Raw genomic sequence first — 18929 nt, 5'->3', positions numbered from 1 at the left:
ACACACACACACACACACACACACACTGCTGAAACACTCCAGTTACACACACACACACACACTGCTGAAACACTCCAGTTACACACACACACACACACTGCTGAAACACTCCAGTTACACACACACACACACACTGCTGAAACACTCCAGTTACACACACACACACTGCTGAAACACTCCAGTTACACACACACACACTGCTGAAACACTCCAGTTACACACACACACACTGCTGAAACACTCCAGTTACACACACACACACTGCTGAAACACTCCACACACACACACACACACACACACACACACTGCTGAAACACTCCTGATCACGTCTCTTTAGATAGAAAACACACACATAACCTTGTTTTCACAACTGAATGAGATGAAGCACCTTCTGTGAATGTTTCTGATTGGACGGTGAGTGCCACACACGGGAGCTGGGCTTGTAAAGGCGTTTGGTCATGCGATGCGACAGCACAAACCTACTCTGCATGAGCTGCTGTCCTCTCAGAGATTCAGGTGCACTTTGTGTTGATCCGGCTCTCCTCACAGCAGCATCCCTGTGTTTCCCGACAGGCGTATGGAGGAGACGGGATTCTCCAGAGGATCAAGCGTGTGGTGTATGATGCCAGATCCACTGTAATGGTGAGCTGAGTTCAGAAAAACTAACCCAAGTCAATCATTATTGAATATGTAATGTTTAGTAAACAGCAGTCGGTCTTTACACACAATGACAGCTGAAGGTGTGGATGTTCATTCAGTGTTCTTTCATTATTTCCCACCAAACCTTGACACAATGGCACTTCAGAGATGTGAAGAATATGAGCTGCTGCTTAAAAGTGTTTCATGTAGAGATAACAGCCATAGCAAATGCATTATACTCTGGAGCGACTCTTATGTGCTCATGAATTTGGAAAACTGCTTTCACAGTGAAGAAAAGCACTGACTGATGGCAGTGAATGAGATGAACGTGGATCCACAGCAAAAGAGTGTCGTGCCAGTTCATGCACCCTAAACATATAACAACACCTGTTTATTCCTTCCCGTTAACCCTTAAACACCCAGCTCAGGTGTCCCAGGACATTAACCCTTCATTCATCTTTACGTGAGATCTCCACCTTCTTAGTATTCCTCAATCTGTTCATTATCAACAATATGGCAAGAAAAAATACAAGATTGTGAAAGAATGTCTGTTGTCATTGAATGGTGTGACTGATGAAGCTGGTTAGCGTGTCGTTACTCTGATGGTCTGTCTCTGGTCTGCAGTCAGTGTTCCGCAGCTCTCCGCTGCTCGGCTGCTTTCTCTTCGGTCTGCCGCTAGGCGTCATCAGCCTCATGTGCTACGGCATCTGCATGGCCGAGTCTGACGACGACACTGAGCTGATGAAGAGAGATGGCTTCACGGACGAGGAAGAGGAGGAGGGCGAGGAGGAAGAGCAGCAGCGGCTGACGGCCGGAGCAGAGGGAGAGGAGGAGGAAGACGCAGAGAAGATCGAGCAAAAGAGTCCGACTGAAAAAAAGGTGGATTAACGAGAAACGAAGGCCTCCGAAGAGGAAACCATGGCCTAGAGTCTCCTCACTGGTTTTCATTGGATTATTCGTTTTCTAATTCATTATTTTCAGAATTGCTCCACCAAAAGTCTTGTTTCTGAAATCTTCAAGACCAGTCATGGAGCTCCGCATGTGACTGTATTGAGTTACAAAAGCACATAGACTGTTTTAAAGTGAGCGACAGCTTATTAATAATCATTTCTGTTATAATGTGTCCTTATGCCATTCTGGATGGTCACTTTAAATCACGTGTCAACTGCAGTTAACTCGATGCTAAAAGATCGATCTCTCAATGGACAAACGTCCTACTTTTTAAAACATTTTTGTATGAGAAAGTGCAGTTATTGTTGCATCAGAGACTTGATCTCCAGAGATTGTCTTACATGAGATTCATTACATTATCAAAACATAATGACCGCACACAGAAGCTTTTCTCCTGCTTGCTGCACAGACGTGACCTGACCGAATGTAGAAGTCTAGTGAAGTTATTCTAGTATGGATTTGGTAAGAGTGTGAAATGATGAATGAAGGCTTGGGCTTTATCAAATGCACTGAACACATTCACACACACAGCAGCTTTAGGTTCCGTTGATTTTTTTTATTTTGAACTAGATAGTGTTGATCCTGGAGAAACACGGGCGTTCCTTCTGTAGGGTATGTGTTTTACAGATATAAAGGCTTTATGTGTCAGCTCTTCTCAGCATCAGTTACCAAAATGTCCTCAGAAACTGTTATTGCATTCATGAAAAAGGAAAGTGAAGACGCAGGACTTTTATTTAGATTCTCAAAACCACAGCGAATCACTGTAAACGGTTGTAAAAGTCTGTGACAGGAGACGTTTGCTCGTGATGAACGGTTTTATTGAGCTTCAGATCAGTAGATCTCAGACACACTGTTACTAGACGGCGTTTCCAGTTTGAGCCAAAGCTGTTGTTACGTCAGAACATCCACGAGTATTTAAGAGCTCGCGCTGGATTGTAATGGAGAAAAGTTGCTAACCTTGCCTTCACATTCCCCTCCTGATGCCTGTTGTTACTGTAATGATTCTCTTATTTTAACACACAACTTGTCTTACTGTTTCTGCTTTGTTCATTAAATGTTTCTTTGTCTCTCTCTCTCTCTCGTTCTGCATTCTTCCCTCACATCAATATCATGCTAAAGTAGACTTTGACTAGATTTCGTTCAGTTTTTGTATGTGATTACTACATTGTTTAGGTGTTAGTGGGGTAAGATTGTTTGTCACGTCCACATATTTATGAAGGGCCTATCATGAACAGCAAAGTTCTGCCAAAAACGATGCCGTAATGATTACAATCAATAAAGAAGTCCATGTTTGACACATTTTTTTGAAGCTGTAATTCATTAAAAAGCCTCATCATGTGTAATTATGACCAATCGTTGTCACTTCAGAGTCTTCATGCCCGTCCATAACTGAAGTAACTGTAAATGAGTGAGTTCAGCGTGCTCTGTCAGTGTGATTCAGTCTCTGGAGGTCAGGGGTCACGGGGTCACAGCGCTGATCACTGTTTCCTCTCATCATGTTGCAGTTTGGTGTAAATGTACTTCTGTTTATTTAAAGTGTTCCTCTGCTTGAGGAAGAGTTCATATGTTCTCTTTTCATTTTGAGTGTTAAGTGTTCATATCTGGGAAGGCATTTCTTTATTTTTTTTTTTTTTTTTTTTTAATCTTCACAGTCCATGTAGAAGAGTTTCATAAAGGAGCTTGGCATTAGGGCAGCTTCTAATAAGAACCCTTTACCACAAGGATCTGCTAAAAAGGGCTCATTACAGAACCTGTAAGTCCAGCTTTGAGCCTTTGTGAGAGGCAGAAGTTCATATTTACGCTTTGGGGTGTTTTTTAATGTCCAGTGGATCAGTCTTTTGTCCTGTACATATTCCTGACTCATAGCGTCTGCTGTTTTCATGATCACATAACTCTTTGCTCTGAGAAGAAGATATTCTATTCATAGATAGCACTCAGTCTTATAATGGGAAGGGCTGGGTTATGTGAATGAAGGTCATTTTAGCATGCTTGTACAGTCCATGTAATGTTTGTGGTTTCTGAAATCTTTCCATCATGAAAGCAAGAGCGTAAAGCAGAATTTGGGCTTTTCTGAGCTCAGACTGTTTTAGTCTGGTTTACACCACAAGAGAGAAGCGCAGTCGTATATTTCAGAAACTGCTGGACAGAGTTACACTGTGATTTGAATGAAGCGGTTTCATTTGACATCAGAAAAATGATTTTCCTTCTTTTTTTGGAATGGTTTCTGTGGTGTAGAATAAACATCCAGGCCAGAAATGCGTGGCCTGTTTACTATTCCTCTGTAACGCTCTAACACACACAGAACTAGGCAGAACCAACCGCGCATAGCTCAATCAGACATGCATTGTGATCACAGAACAGTCTTTCTAAGGAACAGAGGGGGTGGAGGCAAAAATGGGTCTAAGTCTTGCCTGCCAGCTTGAGGTGTTGCAGTTTCCTGTTCCAGTGGGAGGAAGGTATGTGGCAGATTTCCACTGCTTTGTGGGCAGACTGGGGTAGGTGCAGCTACTTTACAAAGATGACTAGAGTGCCATCGAGAACCATCCTCCAGGAGATAAGATGCCCTGCCTATCTGACGAGTAACCAACGAGGGGGTAGACCAGAACGAGGCCAGTTTATTCCTCCTGTGTGGTCTGCGCACTCTCACCCAAACCTGAACTGGGATATCTGGTTCTTTGGCACGTCTGAGTCTGTCAAATCTCCGTTTCATCCAGCGCTGCTGGCGAGTGACGTGAGTTTTAACCCCGGGGGGGGTCCCTTGGATTTGGAGGGGCAGAGTCTGTCCAGCGGCAAAGTGAGTTCCCTGCCCAACATTAGGAAGGCAGGGGAGACCCCAGTGGTGCTATGCTGCGAGGCCCGGTAGTGTAGCAAAGTCAGACGAATGGCTTGGTTGAAAGAGCACCCTTGTGCCAGGTGTGCCCTAAGGCCATTTTTCAAAGACTGGTGGAAACGTTCCACTCCCCCATTGGCCTGGGGGTGGTAAAGAGTGGTGCGGATGTGTTGGATACCCTTGTTCTCCAGGTAAGAGAAGAAGTCCACAGAGACGAACTGAGGGCCGTTATCCGTTGTAATAGTTTGTGGAAGGCCCCAACGGGAGAACAGCGAGTCCAGAATGTTCATGATGACTTGAGTGGTGACTGAGCCGGTTGTGATTAGTTCTGGCCAATTGGAGTACAAATCATATGCTACCACCAGGTGTGGCTGGTTGTGGGGAACCCCGTGAAATTCACCACAGATATCCATCTGAAGGTGCTGCCAAGGACGAGTAGGCCAGGCCAGGGGTCAGAGGGGCGGGGGAGGTGGGTTGCCTGTTTTTCCACCCACAAGACAGGCTGGACAGTCTTTAACTAAAAGTTCGATTTCTCTGTCTATGCCCGGCCACCAGACTCTATCCCGGCAACGCTGTTTGAGCTTCACTATTCCCAGGTGCCCCTCGTGCGCCATTTCGAGCACACGTGCGCGCGAAGGGGCCCCGGGACCACAGTGCAAAGCCCACGTGCCACACATGTGTCATTCCAGCAAGATGGTTCATCTTTGATGCGGGCAAATGGCTTTAGCTCTTCTGAGACATGTAGGGGGCAGCCTTCTCGGACATAAGTGTGGAGCAGAGAGAAGATAGAGTCCTGCTCTGATGCAGTTTTAAGCTCCTGTAGTGATACCACGCACTGCAGTGTGTAGCAGCTGGATGATGTCTGTTTCAGGGCTAAAGTCTTCTGTTATTTCCGGAGCTGGGACAGGGCAAGACAAAAGGTCAGCCACCACGTTTTCATGGCCCGGTGTGAGCTGAAGGCTGTAGTTATACTGACTGAGCCGGTCATACCAGCGGTGTAGTCTCAGTGGTCTGTGCCCTGTTCCTGACTTCGCCAGCAGTGCCACTAAGGCATGATGATCCGTCCTCAGAGTGAAATGGCGGCCATATAAGTACAGGTGCCATCTTTCGCATGCCCATAGACATGCCAGCGCTTCCCGTTCACCCACTGAATATCGTTGCTCTGTTGGGTTAAGGGCCCTAGAGGCAAAGGCTATGGGCCTTTCTACGCTCTTCTGTACCTGTGACAATATGGCTCCGATGGCTGTGGTGGATGCATCGCAGGTGACCATGGTTTTACAGGAGGTGCTGAAGTGTGAAAGTATGGGAGGTGAAGTGAGTTGGGCCTTGAGAGTGCGCACAGCCTCCATGCATGCCTGCGTCCACACCCAGGGCTCATCCTTCCGGAGTAATTGCCGCAGCGGGGCAGTAGTGGCTGAATACTGAGGTAGAAACTTTAAGTAAGTAGCCCATCATTCCTAGAAAGGAAGCCACCTGGGCAGGTGAAGTCGGTTCGGGGATGGACTGAATGGCATCCACATTAGACTGGAGTGGGGAAATGCCCTGTGCTGACAACTTGAACCCCACAAACTCGATGACAGGTACAGCAAAAATAAATTTTTCACCATTTAAAGTTAGCCTGTGCTTGCTGAGTGCATCAAAAACCATGTTGAGGCGCTCATCATGAGTGTGCGTTGTGGGCCCATGCGCGACAATGTCGTCAAGGTAGATGACAACACCTGGTATCCCCGCTAGCACAGAGATCATAACCTTTTGGAAACAGGAAGGGGCGGAGCTAAGGCCGAAAGGCATCCTAGTATAACGAAATACTCCCTCATGTGTCACAAAAGTCGTCAGATTTCTGCTGTCAGCATGAAGGGGCACCTGCAGATAGCCTTCTTTTAGGTCCAGCTTAGAAACAACTGTGGAGCCATAGAATTGAACCGTGAGTTACTCCGTCGTTGGTAGCGGGTACTTATCTGGAATAACTGCCTTATTGACTTGCCTCAAGTCCACGCAGATGCGCAGAGCACCAGATTTTTTAGTGGCCACCACCAGGTTTGAGACCTAGGGCGACGCATCCACCTGCTCAATGATGCCTCCTTGCAGCAGGCACTGTAGTTCCGTTGACAGCCCTTCACGCAGGGCCAGGGGAATATGGCGTAGAGGTTGAATGACAGGGCTGACAGTATGGTCAATGAGAGGCTGGTGCATAAATGAGGTGAGGCAGCCCATCCCATCAAAGAGCATTGGCCGCTGTTGCTGCCATATTGTGGTCACAGCCAGGATAGCAGCCCCCTCCATGTCCACTAGGACGAACCCCAGCGCGGTGAACAAGTCCAGTCCCATCAAATTTGCTCCTTTGCGGGCCACTTGGAAGATGAATGAGGGCAATGTCTTTGCACCGTAATGCACAGTCAATTTAAGTGAATCCAGCAGCTCAATTTTGGAATCGCCGTAACCGCACAGGGCCATAGAGGGCGTGGCTAGGGGAAAAACGCTGAAGAATTGACTGTAAGTGCTTGCATTGAGCAGAGATACACTGGCCCCCGTATCCAGAAGCAGTGGAACACTCACATCATTCAGGGTGACAGTGCATGATCTGAATGGCACAAGACCTGAAGTTACATTGATGGATGATGACTGACTGGTGCGCATCTGTGGTTTATTTGGGGCTGAACGGCAGACACTAGCAAAATGATTTTGTTTTCCACAGTTATGGCATGTCTGGCCCTGGGCTAGACAGTTCTGGGCTCTGGTGAAATGAGAACGAGATCCACAGTTAGTACAGGGCTGTTGTTGATGTGGTCGTCTACGCTGTTGCCGCGTGAGTTGCATTACGGAGTCAGGGGCGTCTGCAGCCGCTTCTGCACCCCGGTCGGTTGGCTGCTGGGCTGGTGAAGTTGTTTCCATAAATGTCAATTGGCTCTGTGTTGACTTATTTTGATTTGTGAGAGTGGCCACACATTCAGCAGCGCTTTCCACTTGAAATGCTACCACAATTGCCCTAGATAGCGTCAAGTCATCTGGTTGTAACAGCAGGGTTTCTCTAATTTTGTTATCATTGGTGTGTTCAATCAGCTGATCGCGGATCATTTCGTCGCGCAGCCCTCCGAATTTACAAGAATTCGCTAGCCCTCTCAGATTGGCCACATACTGATGCACGGACTCACCAGAGAGTTGATGGCGCCATTGGAATACGAACCGCCGCAGCAAAACGCTCTGTGGAGCAGCGAAATGTTCATTCAGGGCCGTCACAGACTGTTCATAAGTGTTTTCACCACTGTCGCTGATTGTTCCGAGCACTTGCTGTCCATCCGCCCCTAGACAGTGTTGGAGAAGTGCTTTTTTTCGTGCCGCACTCACCTCTGTGAGGCCGGCTGCGATGAGATATGTCTCAAAAGATTGCAGCCAGCGGGGCCACGGAATAGGAGGTTCACCTGGAAGAGCGAGGAAGGGCGGCGGCGGTGGTAGAGAAAAATCAGCCATCCTTGTCGCCAAAATGTGGTGTAGAATAAACAACCAGACCAGAAATGCGGTGAACAACTCTGTTTACTATTCCTCTGTAACGCTTTAACACACACACACAACTAGGCAGAACCAAAGACATGCATTGTGATCACAGAACAGTCTTTCTTTTTCATAAACAGTGCTTTTCCACCCTCTAGTGGACACAACATTTTCTTCTCTAGACAGCATTATATCTCCACTGGTATACGTAGAGATTAAACAGTTTGCTGAAACAGAGCCTGCCAATGTTGCTCTAGACCAGTGGTCGCCAACCCGTCGATCGTGATCGACTGGTAGATCTTTATCACTGTCCCAGTAGATCCCGAAAAAAAACCCAGTAAAATACCACTACCTGATAGTCAATTCAATAATCAGTATCAGAATCCAATTTGCTAGAAAAAAAAAAAGAAAAAAGAAAATCTGAATTCTGAATCAGCTATGATCAGCGCATCTCTAATTAAAATACTAAGTAAAAGGCCTCAAATTTGAAGCACAATCTGGGATCACGTCTTTTTCTATAAATTCTTCAATAGGTAGATCTTGTCTTTCATAAAGGCCGAGGTCAGGGATCTTGGACCTAAAAAGGTTGGTGACCACTGCACTAAACTGTCAGAGATCTCAACAGTGTGTTTAGATTGCAGGCGTCTCATTATTCTGTTCACTATCAAACATCATTTATGGCTCTATACTTTTACTGTGCAGCAACAGTTGACATTTATGTAATTGAAGGTAAAACATCTAAAGCGAAGTTGATAATTAAAACACAATTAACTGCACTATTAAAGGGACAGTTCACCCAGAAGTCGTACACATTTGAAACAACATGAGGGCGAGTAAATGATGACACGATATTCATTTTTGGATGAGCTATGAAAGAGCTAAATCTGAGCAATTAAGCATTTGATAGGAGTATCATCAGGCTCTGGATGGTTTGATTAATACAAACTCATTAGCCAGAATGATAACCGTGTAGACATCAGCAACAGCTTTTCACTCTCAACTGTTTGTCACAATGCAGACGTGCTGAGATGAGCACAATAAGAGCAGAAAACACAAGAGGAGAGAAGCTGAGCTTGCAGAACACATCTGATCAGAGAAAAGAGTAATAATAAAGTGCTAAGAGGAGCCGTGATCTCCAGCCCTGATGATATTTCATACGCATATGGAGTCTGTTCTATTGATGTTCAGTATGTTTGGCATTTCTCTTCCAGCACACTAACACACACTGGCTCATCCACACATCAAACACACACACACACACACACATGATGCCGGTCAAATGTGTTTGCATGGTAGATGGACATTGTTTTGGCTCAACAGCAGCCTGACGGCACTGATATCAGCAGAAACATAATGCTGTTACTCCGCTCTTACTCTTTATACTTCAGTCTCCTGCTTCTGTCATTCACTCTCACACTCTTCTGAAACTGAAGCGGAGACCAGGGACCGGTTGCATAAACTGTTTAGACTAGTCTTAAGAAGTTAGTCACCTACTTTTTTCTCTTCAAGACTGGTCATAACTTTTTAAATTAAGTTATGAAAAGGTAGATTGTTGTTATTTGTATTGGAAAAGTAAGACTGATTACCCCTTGGCAACTGCTAACATGTCTTAACATGGTGGCTAAGTTTATGCAAGTGGCCCCAGATCTCAGCCTCACAAACGGAACGAATGTTCAGGATCATCATGAAGTGGATGGGGACCAAAGAAAGCATCATATGATGAATCAGAGCATATCAGCACGAACGCTTTCTGTACAAGTCTTTATGTAAGGAGGAGAGTGAATGTTATGTTTTTATTTACTTGCCTTTAAAAGTTTTCTTGACAGCCCTGAGATTCTGCTATAAATAAAGTCAGAAAGTCATTCAGGCTTGGAAAGACGAGGGTGAGCAAAAGATGACAGAATGGTGGTTTCTGAGTGAACGAGTCCTTTCAGACAGACTTTACTACACTGATGTGTTTTATAATAACTGTGGCTGTAGATGAGCTTCAGTCAGGTGTGAATAGTTTGATCAGTCATTCTTCACATTCTTAAACACATTTATTACAAAGCTCTCATTACATTCGTTTAATGCTGGAAAGTGGTTTCCTGAATAGTTGAGCTGATTTCATGTCTCTCTTCCCACACTGATCTTCTGCTTCTACATAACAGATTTTATTGAAGAAGAGCGACAGTGTGGAGTGGAAAACAGAGTTAAATTTGTGATAATGACGGCTAATGTGCCTTAAACAATGAGTCTATTATGCATTACTTCAGCTCCTCAAATTCATCTCTGCTTGAGAATTCCTGTTGGCCAAAATCCTCTGGACTTGCGTTTTTTTTTTTATATATATATATTTTTTGTTTGTTTCTTGAATGTAAGTTGTTTTGTTTTATATCAAACATAATTTTTAAGGACAGACCGATCATTCAGTATGAAGTGTGTGTGTGTGCGCGCGCGCGCTTTTTTGTGACATATGAGGACATAAATGTGTATAATGACAAAGGTATGACAGGTATTACAAGGAGAAGGTGACTTTTCAGGACATTACCCCATGTCCCCACTTTTCAAAACGCTTATAAATCACACAGAATGGAGTGTATTGAAAATCTGAAATAGCACAAAGTTTCCTGTGAGGGGTAGGTTTAGGGGTAGGGTTGGTGTAGAGCAATAGAATATACGGTCTGTACAGTATAAAAACCATTACGCCTATGGAGAGTACCCACTTTCACAAAAACAAACCTGTGTGTGTGTGTGTGTGTGTGTGTGTGTGTGAGAGACAGCGCCCTCTACCGTCAGTGGTCGCTATGGTAACGTCAGTCTCATCGACGGAGCCGCAGACAAATGGCAGCGCGTTGAACATCAGACGCGTCTTACGCAATGAAATCACGCGTCAGCGGATGGATGCGGACAAACACACATCATAAATGTCATCTCTGAGGACCATTAGACGGACACTGGAACACCCGTTTTTCAAGATGTCGTGGATTGTGTCTTTTCTTCATTTCTACTCGAACTTTCCATTAACTTGCGTTCTGTTTCTACATCTGTCTGCAGTGCGCGGCGAATGAGCGAGCTGCGGGAACACGGATCCTTCCTGGAGATGATGAGGATGTGTGTGTGTGTTATGATCGGGAGGGTTCGAGATTGATGGAGGATCGACTGTGATGATGATGATGATGATGATGATGGAGCAGAGCAGATGCGCGCGCGCACGCTCACAGCCCAAACCACATCACCTGACAGCACTATTTAATGGATTACAGAGAACTAGGTCGGATTTCTCATACAAATGAATGGATTAGTGACTGACACCTCATATCGCTCATCATTCCTCCTCATCTCATTGTTTGGGGGCAGATTTGAGCATCAGGGTTTGACTGGAAACATGTAAGTTCACTGCTAACAGGAGAGCTGATGTTCAAGGGGTTGACATGATTTTGTAAGATTATTTCCATCAAGGTCCATTTTGCTCACTCAGATATAGAGTATTCTGTGATCTAGTGAATGAAATGCTCAGATTTGAGCTGCACTCAGCAGCTGTGTACAGTAGAAACTGAGCATCGTGACGTAGAAGTGTTCTGGAAACTGCTGTAGGACGCTTTCATGGTCCTGGTCCTGTAGGAATGGGGAAATGAAAAAACCTTATCAGTGTAATGGTAAAAAAAAAAAACTTTTACAACCCCATGCTACATGTCAACAATGGAAATAAGCACAGTTAGAGCAAACATACAGATATAGACGTACGTGGAGGGCACTGAGATATTGAGTGACTTCAGTGACCATAGGCAGAACAATAACACAGACAGAGCATTAAATACAAATAAGTGGCAGTAACAGATACAATAAGGGTAGACGACAGTGTTAAGAGTTTTAAGTAGTCCTGAGGTACTGATATAAGAATATTGGGGGTAGAGCAGTGTCCAAAATGTCATTGTAGAGTGTCGCAGAGCTACATGAAAGAAAATTAAAGTGGCAGTGCAAGTACAAGTCTGACTGTAGTGTAGTGAAATAGCATGATCACATTAAGCCAAAACTAGTTTGGAGCACTGCTCTATAATAACTGGATTACTCATGACCTCACAGACATGTGAAGCCACCATATTGCTATTCTACACATTCTATTGAATATTGAAATCGTCTGACTTGAATGAGAAAACGTTATCTAACGAGCCACCATTATATATCTGAAGTCTCCCCGTACATTCTTATAAGACAAACATCCTAAGCATGTAAATGATTATCTGTAAAGCTATGTTCATAATCATAACAGTAGTGAACATCAGATCAGCGGATGGATGAGATCCTCAACATATCTATTACAAACGTCAAAGTGCTCATTCTGAAATCTGAAGACGGATTTATGCTTTATTCCAAACATAATTTGCCATTTACAGTTATTAACTGTGGTCATGAAGGAGTTAAAATACTGAATTAAACATTAATCATTAATTCAACAGTATATCCATAACACTTAATTCCTAAGCAAACACCACAGATTTTGTGCTGTTCTGTAACTTTTTAACCATCACTGTTTCCAAGATCTCCAAGAGACTGATCTATTTGTTGGTTAATAAAAAGACATTAGGAAATAAAATACACACATCACAACTTACTCACAGAAATAACGCTGAGTGCATTTGGACTTGAATACATGAAACTTTATTTCCAAGCATTTATATGAGCAAGATGATGCATAGTAAAGTTTTAATTTTAATACAATATAGTACAGTGATCCCAAATATAAGTTCATATTTGCATATATATTGAAATCATTAAGGGTGTGTTAACCAAACACAGACCCACCTTAATGATTTCAATATATTGCCTATCCTGCACGAAAAGCCTATTAATGTTACAGATAACGTGATATATCCTTAAAAACTAATCGCGTGCAACTGCAAATCAGGTGGTTTTAGGCCACAGTTTTGGCTGTCAGTCAGTGATGCTCTCTGTCAGTAGAGAATAGCTATATAGACATGGCTGCTCGAACACTTGCGGTGGATTCACTTTGTGATTCTGTGAGCAGTCCAGTCATTTATATTCATAGATCAGTGGGCATAGTTTAAGGGAAAGAGTGTATTAGCAGTACAGGCTAAGAAGAGTACACTTGAAATGTTTACAAAGTGGATGCAGGAAGTTGTTAATAATACATGTGCAATTAATTGCAGCCAGCAGGTGTGAAGAATATTACCTGATCACAGTCAGCACCTGTGTGACTTTAGCCATCAAAATAGCCCATTTGGTAAGGAAGAGGTGGTTGTAACAGGACAACAAATGTCTTACTGCATTTTTAAATGGTGAATTATGGCAACTATTGAAATACAGCCATATAAAAGCACAAACACAGCAACCTGTTTAAGCATTAGACATCCAAAACAAATATGAATAACGATACAAGTCAGCACACTCTGAAAGCTCGAAGGCCATAAATATTACACCAGCAGATGAAGCTTGTTGCTAGGGGTTTGCTGTCGGTTGTCACTGTCCCATTATTCAATAATGGTTTATTTGCCAGGCCTGCATCATGGTTCATAAACAATCTGTACTGAAATGTGCTGAACAATCAAAATCCTGCACAGACGTGATCAGGTACTTTGTTCAAATAAGCCTCAGCCTTTCCTAATATCGATCCTTCGGAAGTAGAGATGTGTTTCTGTAGCCAGGAGCAGCGTAAAGTTTGCTGAGCCTCAGCATCCGCTCAGATAAATGACAGCTGAAACGGGACGCTGTGCAGGAACTGTGTTTTATAGTATAATGAGCCGGTATACTGCTGTAAATGACAAACCAGTACAACATGTTCAAACAGTTGAATTTTTTATAGAAAGTTCATGTGACTGTTGCAGTCTACTGTTTGGTTAGGGTTAGGGTTAACAGCACTGCAGGACATGTTTGATATTAAAACGTAATTTAAAGTGCATTAAGCCGGGAAAGAGAACTCAAGTCGGTACTGCACACTGTTTGACAGACCCAGAGGAACGCATACAGTATACTTTGCTTAACTCAGGTGCGTACCTAAACGGCCAAATACTGTACACACAAACGTATGTCAGAATGTTTGTCTTGGCGAGTAATCACATAAACACAGTCAACCTGAATGTAAATAGTTGGGAGAAGATTGGATGTGTATCTTTACACTGGATCCGTGCATTAGGTCATCCACGCATAAGTATGCAAATAAACTGCTGCTGACTGTCATTAATGTTAATCAGACTTCGAAAGAAAAGAGAAAATCACTCACTGCTCATGAAGGAATCACTTTTTTTAGCTTTAATAAGAATAAACTTGATGCACTTTTTTATTTATTTAATTTCTTTAGTATTTCTTACCTGAATACTACTGATAGATAAACCCACCTGAAATGCTAAAAAGACTATTCGTTTTAAATAGTCTTCTATTGAACAATTTATTTTACAGTTATATTATTATAGTGAAATAAAATATACAATTTATGATTTTGGCCACATCACCCATCCATGTCATAACCCCTTTAATATCAAATTGATTTTTGATGTTGTTCAATTAAAGGAATTTCACTCATATTTTGTTTCTGTTTTTCAACAGTGTATCAGACTGTGGAAGCCAAAGAAAACACTTACCAGAGTCCAAGTCAATAACAACTGAAATAAGCACCCATTATCATCTGTGTCATGAAAAACATTCCCTTTGAACGAGACAGTAAAGTGGGGAGAGGGAAACCAGATTAAACCGGGGAAGAGGAGTGCTAAAAAACAAAGGGAAGATGTGGTGGCCAGTGGTTTGGAGGTCCATAGGGTGGCCTACATTTGCAGCGTCTCTATTTCTAGCAGTGGGAGCTTCATTCTCTGAAGTCTTTAATGCCACAGGGAAAGATATTTTTAGTGACTTTGGACAATTCCAGATTACTGAGAATGAGCCACCAGAGCTACGTAAACTCCAAGCCGCTAATCTTCACCCTAACTTATACTTTAACCGAGACGACATGCCACTGTTGAGACAAAGGTCAACTACAACTCACAGCCACATCTTTAAAGTGATCCGGACGGCTGTGCTGACGATGCTCTCCGCCGGCCTGCTCTACATGCCACCCACAAAGCATGAGGAGTTCACCAGCAAGTGGAACGAGATTTATGGAAACAACCTCCCGCCCCTGGCCCTCTACTGCCTTCTGTATCCCGAGGACACCGCAGCAGTGCAGTTCCTGATTAAGTTCATGGACCGGATGTCAGAGTATCCTGACTGGAAAGTAAGCAGTGCACCAAACGATGAAGTTCCGATGGCTCATTCTCTCACTGGATTTGCTACTGCTTTTGACTTCATCTACTCATTGCTGGATCAGAAGCGCCAAGACCTGTACTTAAAGAAGATTTCTGCTGAAACCCAAGCGCTCTATGAGACGTCAAAGTACAGGGGCTGGGGGAAGCAGTTTCTTCAAAACCATCAAACCACTAATATAGTTGCTATTCTGACTGGAGCAATAGTGGTGGGTGCACATGATGACACTCAGTCGAGGGTTTGGAAACAGGTATCTGTAAATTACATGGAGAAGACGATGTTTCTGTTAAGTCACGTTGTAGACGGCTCTCTGGACGAGGGAGTTGCATACGGGAGTTACACAGCAAAGTCAATCACGCAATATGTTTTCCTGGCGAAGCGCCACTTCAGCATAGACAACACGCAGAATAATTGGCTGCGTACTCATTTCTGGTTTTATTACGCCAGTTTGCTTCCGGGCTTTCAGAGAACGGTTGGTATAGGGGACTCAAACTATAACTGGTTCTATGGACCGGAGAGCCAATTAGTCTTTTTAGATTCATTTGTGATCAAAAACGGGTCAGGGAATTGGCTGGCACAGCAGATTAGGAAGCACAGACCTAAAGACGGTCCCATGGGTCAGTCCTTTGCCCAGCGCTGGACGACGCTTCACACAGAGTTCATCTGGTATAACGCCGACCTTACACCACAGCCCCCATATGATCACAATAAGGCTAAGATGCACATCTTCTCAAACTGGGGAGTGGTGACTTACGGGGCTGGTTTATCTGTTGCACAAGGCAACACCTTCGTCTCTTTTAAATCTGGTAAGCTGGGTGGTCGGGCGGTGTTTGACATTGTCCACGCCAAGCCTTACTCATGGGTGGATGGCTGGAACAGCTTTAACCCTGGTCATGAGCACCCAGACCAAAACTCATTTACTTTCGCCCCTAATGGACAAGTGTTTGTTTCTGAGGCTTTATATGGCCCCAAATACAGCTTCCTAAACAACGTGCTGGTGTTCAGCCCTTCCCCGACGAGCCAGTGTAATGTCCCTTGGGAAGGACAGCTCGGGGAATGTGCCAAGTGGCTCCGCTGGACAGACTCAGGGGTCGGAGACTCTGCGGGAGAGCTGATCGCTGCTTCTGCTCATGGAGACGCTATGTTTGTGAGCGGAGAAGCGGCTGCGGCATATTCCTCAGCCATGAGACTGAAGAGTGTGTACCGAGCCCTGCTTCTCCTCAACTCACAGACTCTTGTGGTACTTGACCACGTCGAGAAAAGTGACGATTCACCGGTGAACGTCGTCAGTGCATTCTTTCATAATCTTGATATTGACTTTAAATACGTGCCCCACAGTTTCACAGACAGGTACAACGGGGCATTGATGGATGTCTGGGATGCTCATTACAAAATCTTCTGGTTTGACAGTCAGGGACGCAGCCCTGATACACAAATACAGGAGGCTGAGCAGGAGGCCGAGTTTAAAAAGAGGTGGACGCAGTTTATCAACGTCACCTTCCCTTTCACGGATTCGGTGGGTAGGATGGTGTATGTGATGCACGGGCCTTACGTTAAAGTTTCCAACTGCAGGTTCATTGAAAGCAGTAAGAATGGACTCAAACTTTCGCTTGTCATCAATAACACTGAGAAAATCGTTTCTATAGTAACCAATCACAGAGACATTGGGGCACGTTCCAGCTATCTGGGCTTTGGGGGTTACGCTAAGGTGGAAGACAGACATCAGGTTATCCGTTTTGGCTTGGGGACGCAGCTTGTCCCCAAACAGACTAAACTGCACAATCACCTCTTTGACTTTGGAGTTACGCTGAATGTCGTAGCTGGGGTAATACTGTGTGTGGCAATTGTTTTTTTGACCCTACAGCGAAAGTTTTACGTTTGCTTTAGCAGACTGATGCGTTACGCTTTGCTTTCGGTGTTAATGCTGTGGATAACCGAGCTCGTGTTCATCTCGAACAGCTGCGATCAGCTCCTGTGTAAGGTGAAGTGGCGCGGAGCCACCACAGACCCGGAGCTTAGCAAACAAATGAGGCTTTATGACCAGCATCAGCTCCCTCTGCCCACGGTAGTGATCACCACGCTACCTGGCTCTGGATCTGACATCCTTAAGCACATTTTCTACAACAACACAGACTTTGTCTACCTGCGCATCCCTACAGAACACTTGGATATCCCTGAAACAGAGTTCGAATTTGACTCTTTAGTAGATGCTTGTGAATGGACACGGTCAGAAGCCCAGTGTGGGCATTTTAAAATTATCCAGGGCTGGCTGCATTCATTGGTTCACAACACCCACTTATTCCTGCAGAACATCCCACTCCACGACACCAGCCACATGAAACTGGCCCAAAGAGTGAGCCTCTCCCAGGACAAGAGGAAGAGACTGAGGAGGAGAGAGTCCAAGGCTGAGATGAAAGGCCGGATGCGAGTCGACAGGGATGTTGAGTACGTCCGAGAGCTGAGGAGACACACGGTGGACTATCCTAACGCCCGTGTGGTTCTCAATCTCTGCAGTGGCAGCTGGGCTCTCAAGCTGCCCTTTCTCCAAGAAGTTATCGGCCCTTCTCTGAGAGCCATCTACGTCATCAGGGACCCTCGTGCATGGATTTATCTGATGCTGTATAACAGCAAACCCAGCCTTTACTCACTCAAGAACATTCCCCAGCATCTAGCTCTTATTTTCAAGCAGGACATGGTGAGCGACAGGTGCCCGACCGCTTTTGCCGCTGAGTTTAGGAAGCTGTGGCAGCTCATATCCCGTTCAGAGACCGATCCTGTGCTGTTGCTGGCCCATCTGTGGCTCGCTCACACCGCTGCTGTCCTCAGAGTCACAGCTACCTTATCTGAAGAGTTCTATCTTCAAGTCAGGTTTGAGGATGTCATAAACTATCCTCAAGAGACGGCTGAGAATATTCACTCTTTTCTTGGAATCCCTGTATCTCCTTCAGCCCTGAATCAGCTCATGTTCACCACCTCCACAAACTTGTATAATCTGATGTATGAAGGGGACATATCACCAGGCAACATCGACAAATGGAGGAGAAACATGCCAAGGAGAGATATCAGACTCATAGAGCACACATGTGGATTCCTGATGAGGCAGCTCGGCTATCACAGGTTCACTGATTAATTAGCTGCAGGCCAGCTGCTGTCATTAATCTCTTCTATCTGATCGTTTGATATTTGTGTTGTATTTTTGCACAAATTCGAGTTGCAAACAAAGTAAAGTGAAAATGAAAGAACTAGGCACGAGAATTGGAACTTCAGTCTGTGATTCTGCACCATGTCCAATCTAACATATAACATTTTGTACTACAAAGCCTTCAGGACATATATATATATATATAGATAGATAGATAGATAGATAGATAGTGCTGTCAAATGAATAATCGCGATTAATCGCATCCAAAATAAATGTTTTTTTTTACATAGTATATGTGTGTGTACTGTGTATATTTATGATGTATATATAAATACACACACATGAATGTACATATTTAAGAAAAATGTGTTACGTTTATTTATGATTTATATATAAATACACACACATGCATGTACATATTTAAGAAAAATGTGTTACGTTTATATATTAAATATATTTATATATAATATAAATTATATTAATATAAATATATGCATGTAAATATTTTCAAAACATATGCTGTATGTGTCTGTCTTTATATATACATAATAAATATACAGCACACACACATACAGTCGTGGTCAGAATTATTGGCACCCTTGGTAAATATGATCAAAGAAGGCTGTGAAAATAAATCTGCATTGT

General features: G+C 44.0%; 2 protein-coding genes across 2 annotated transcripts; both read left to right on the top strand.

The window, feature by feature from the left end:
• The first annotated feature begins 318 nt into the window (after positions 1-318).
• Positions 319-2889, top strand: LOC107655712 (protein disulfide-isomerase TMX3-like). The gene is made up of 2 exons (XM_016443287.1): positions 319-642; positions 1264-2889. Exons 1-2 carry the CDS (start codon positions 640-642, stop codon positions 1525-1527), a joined length of 267 nt encoding a protein of 88 aa, XP_016298773.1. The 5' UTR covers positions 319-639; the 3' UTR covers positions 1528-2889.
• A 7953-nt stretch (positions 2890-10842) lies between these two features.
• LOC107655710 (dermatan-sulfate epimerase-like protein) lies at positions 10843-18416 on the top strand. Its single transcript, XM_016443286.1, has 2 exons — positions 10843-11278; positions 14453-18416. The coding sequence occupies exon 2, from the start codon at positions 14631-14633 to the stop codon at positions 18270-18272; it is 3642 nt and encodes a 1213-aa protein (XP_016298772.1). The 5' UTR covers positions 10843-11278; positions 14453-14630; the 3' UTR covers positions 18273-18416.
• The last annotated feature ends 513 nt before the right edge of the window (positions 18417-18929 follow it).

The sequence above is a fragment of the Sinocyclocheilus anshuiensis genome, unplaced genomic scaffold (genome assembly GCF_001515605.1).
Source record: "Sinocyclocheilus anshuiensis isolate Anshui unplaced genomic scaffold, SAMN03320099.WGS_v1.1 scaffold631, whole genome shotgun sequence".
Classification (NCBI taxonomy): Eukaryota; Metazoa; Chordata; class Actinopteri; order Cypriniformes; family Cyprinidae; genus Sinocyclocheilus; species Sinocyclocheilus anshuiensis.
This window is presented reverse-complemented; position numbering and strand designations above follow the sequence as displayed.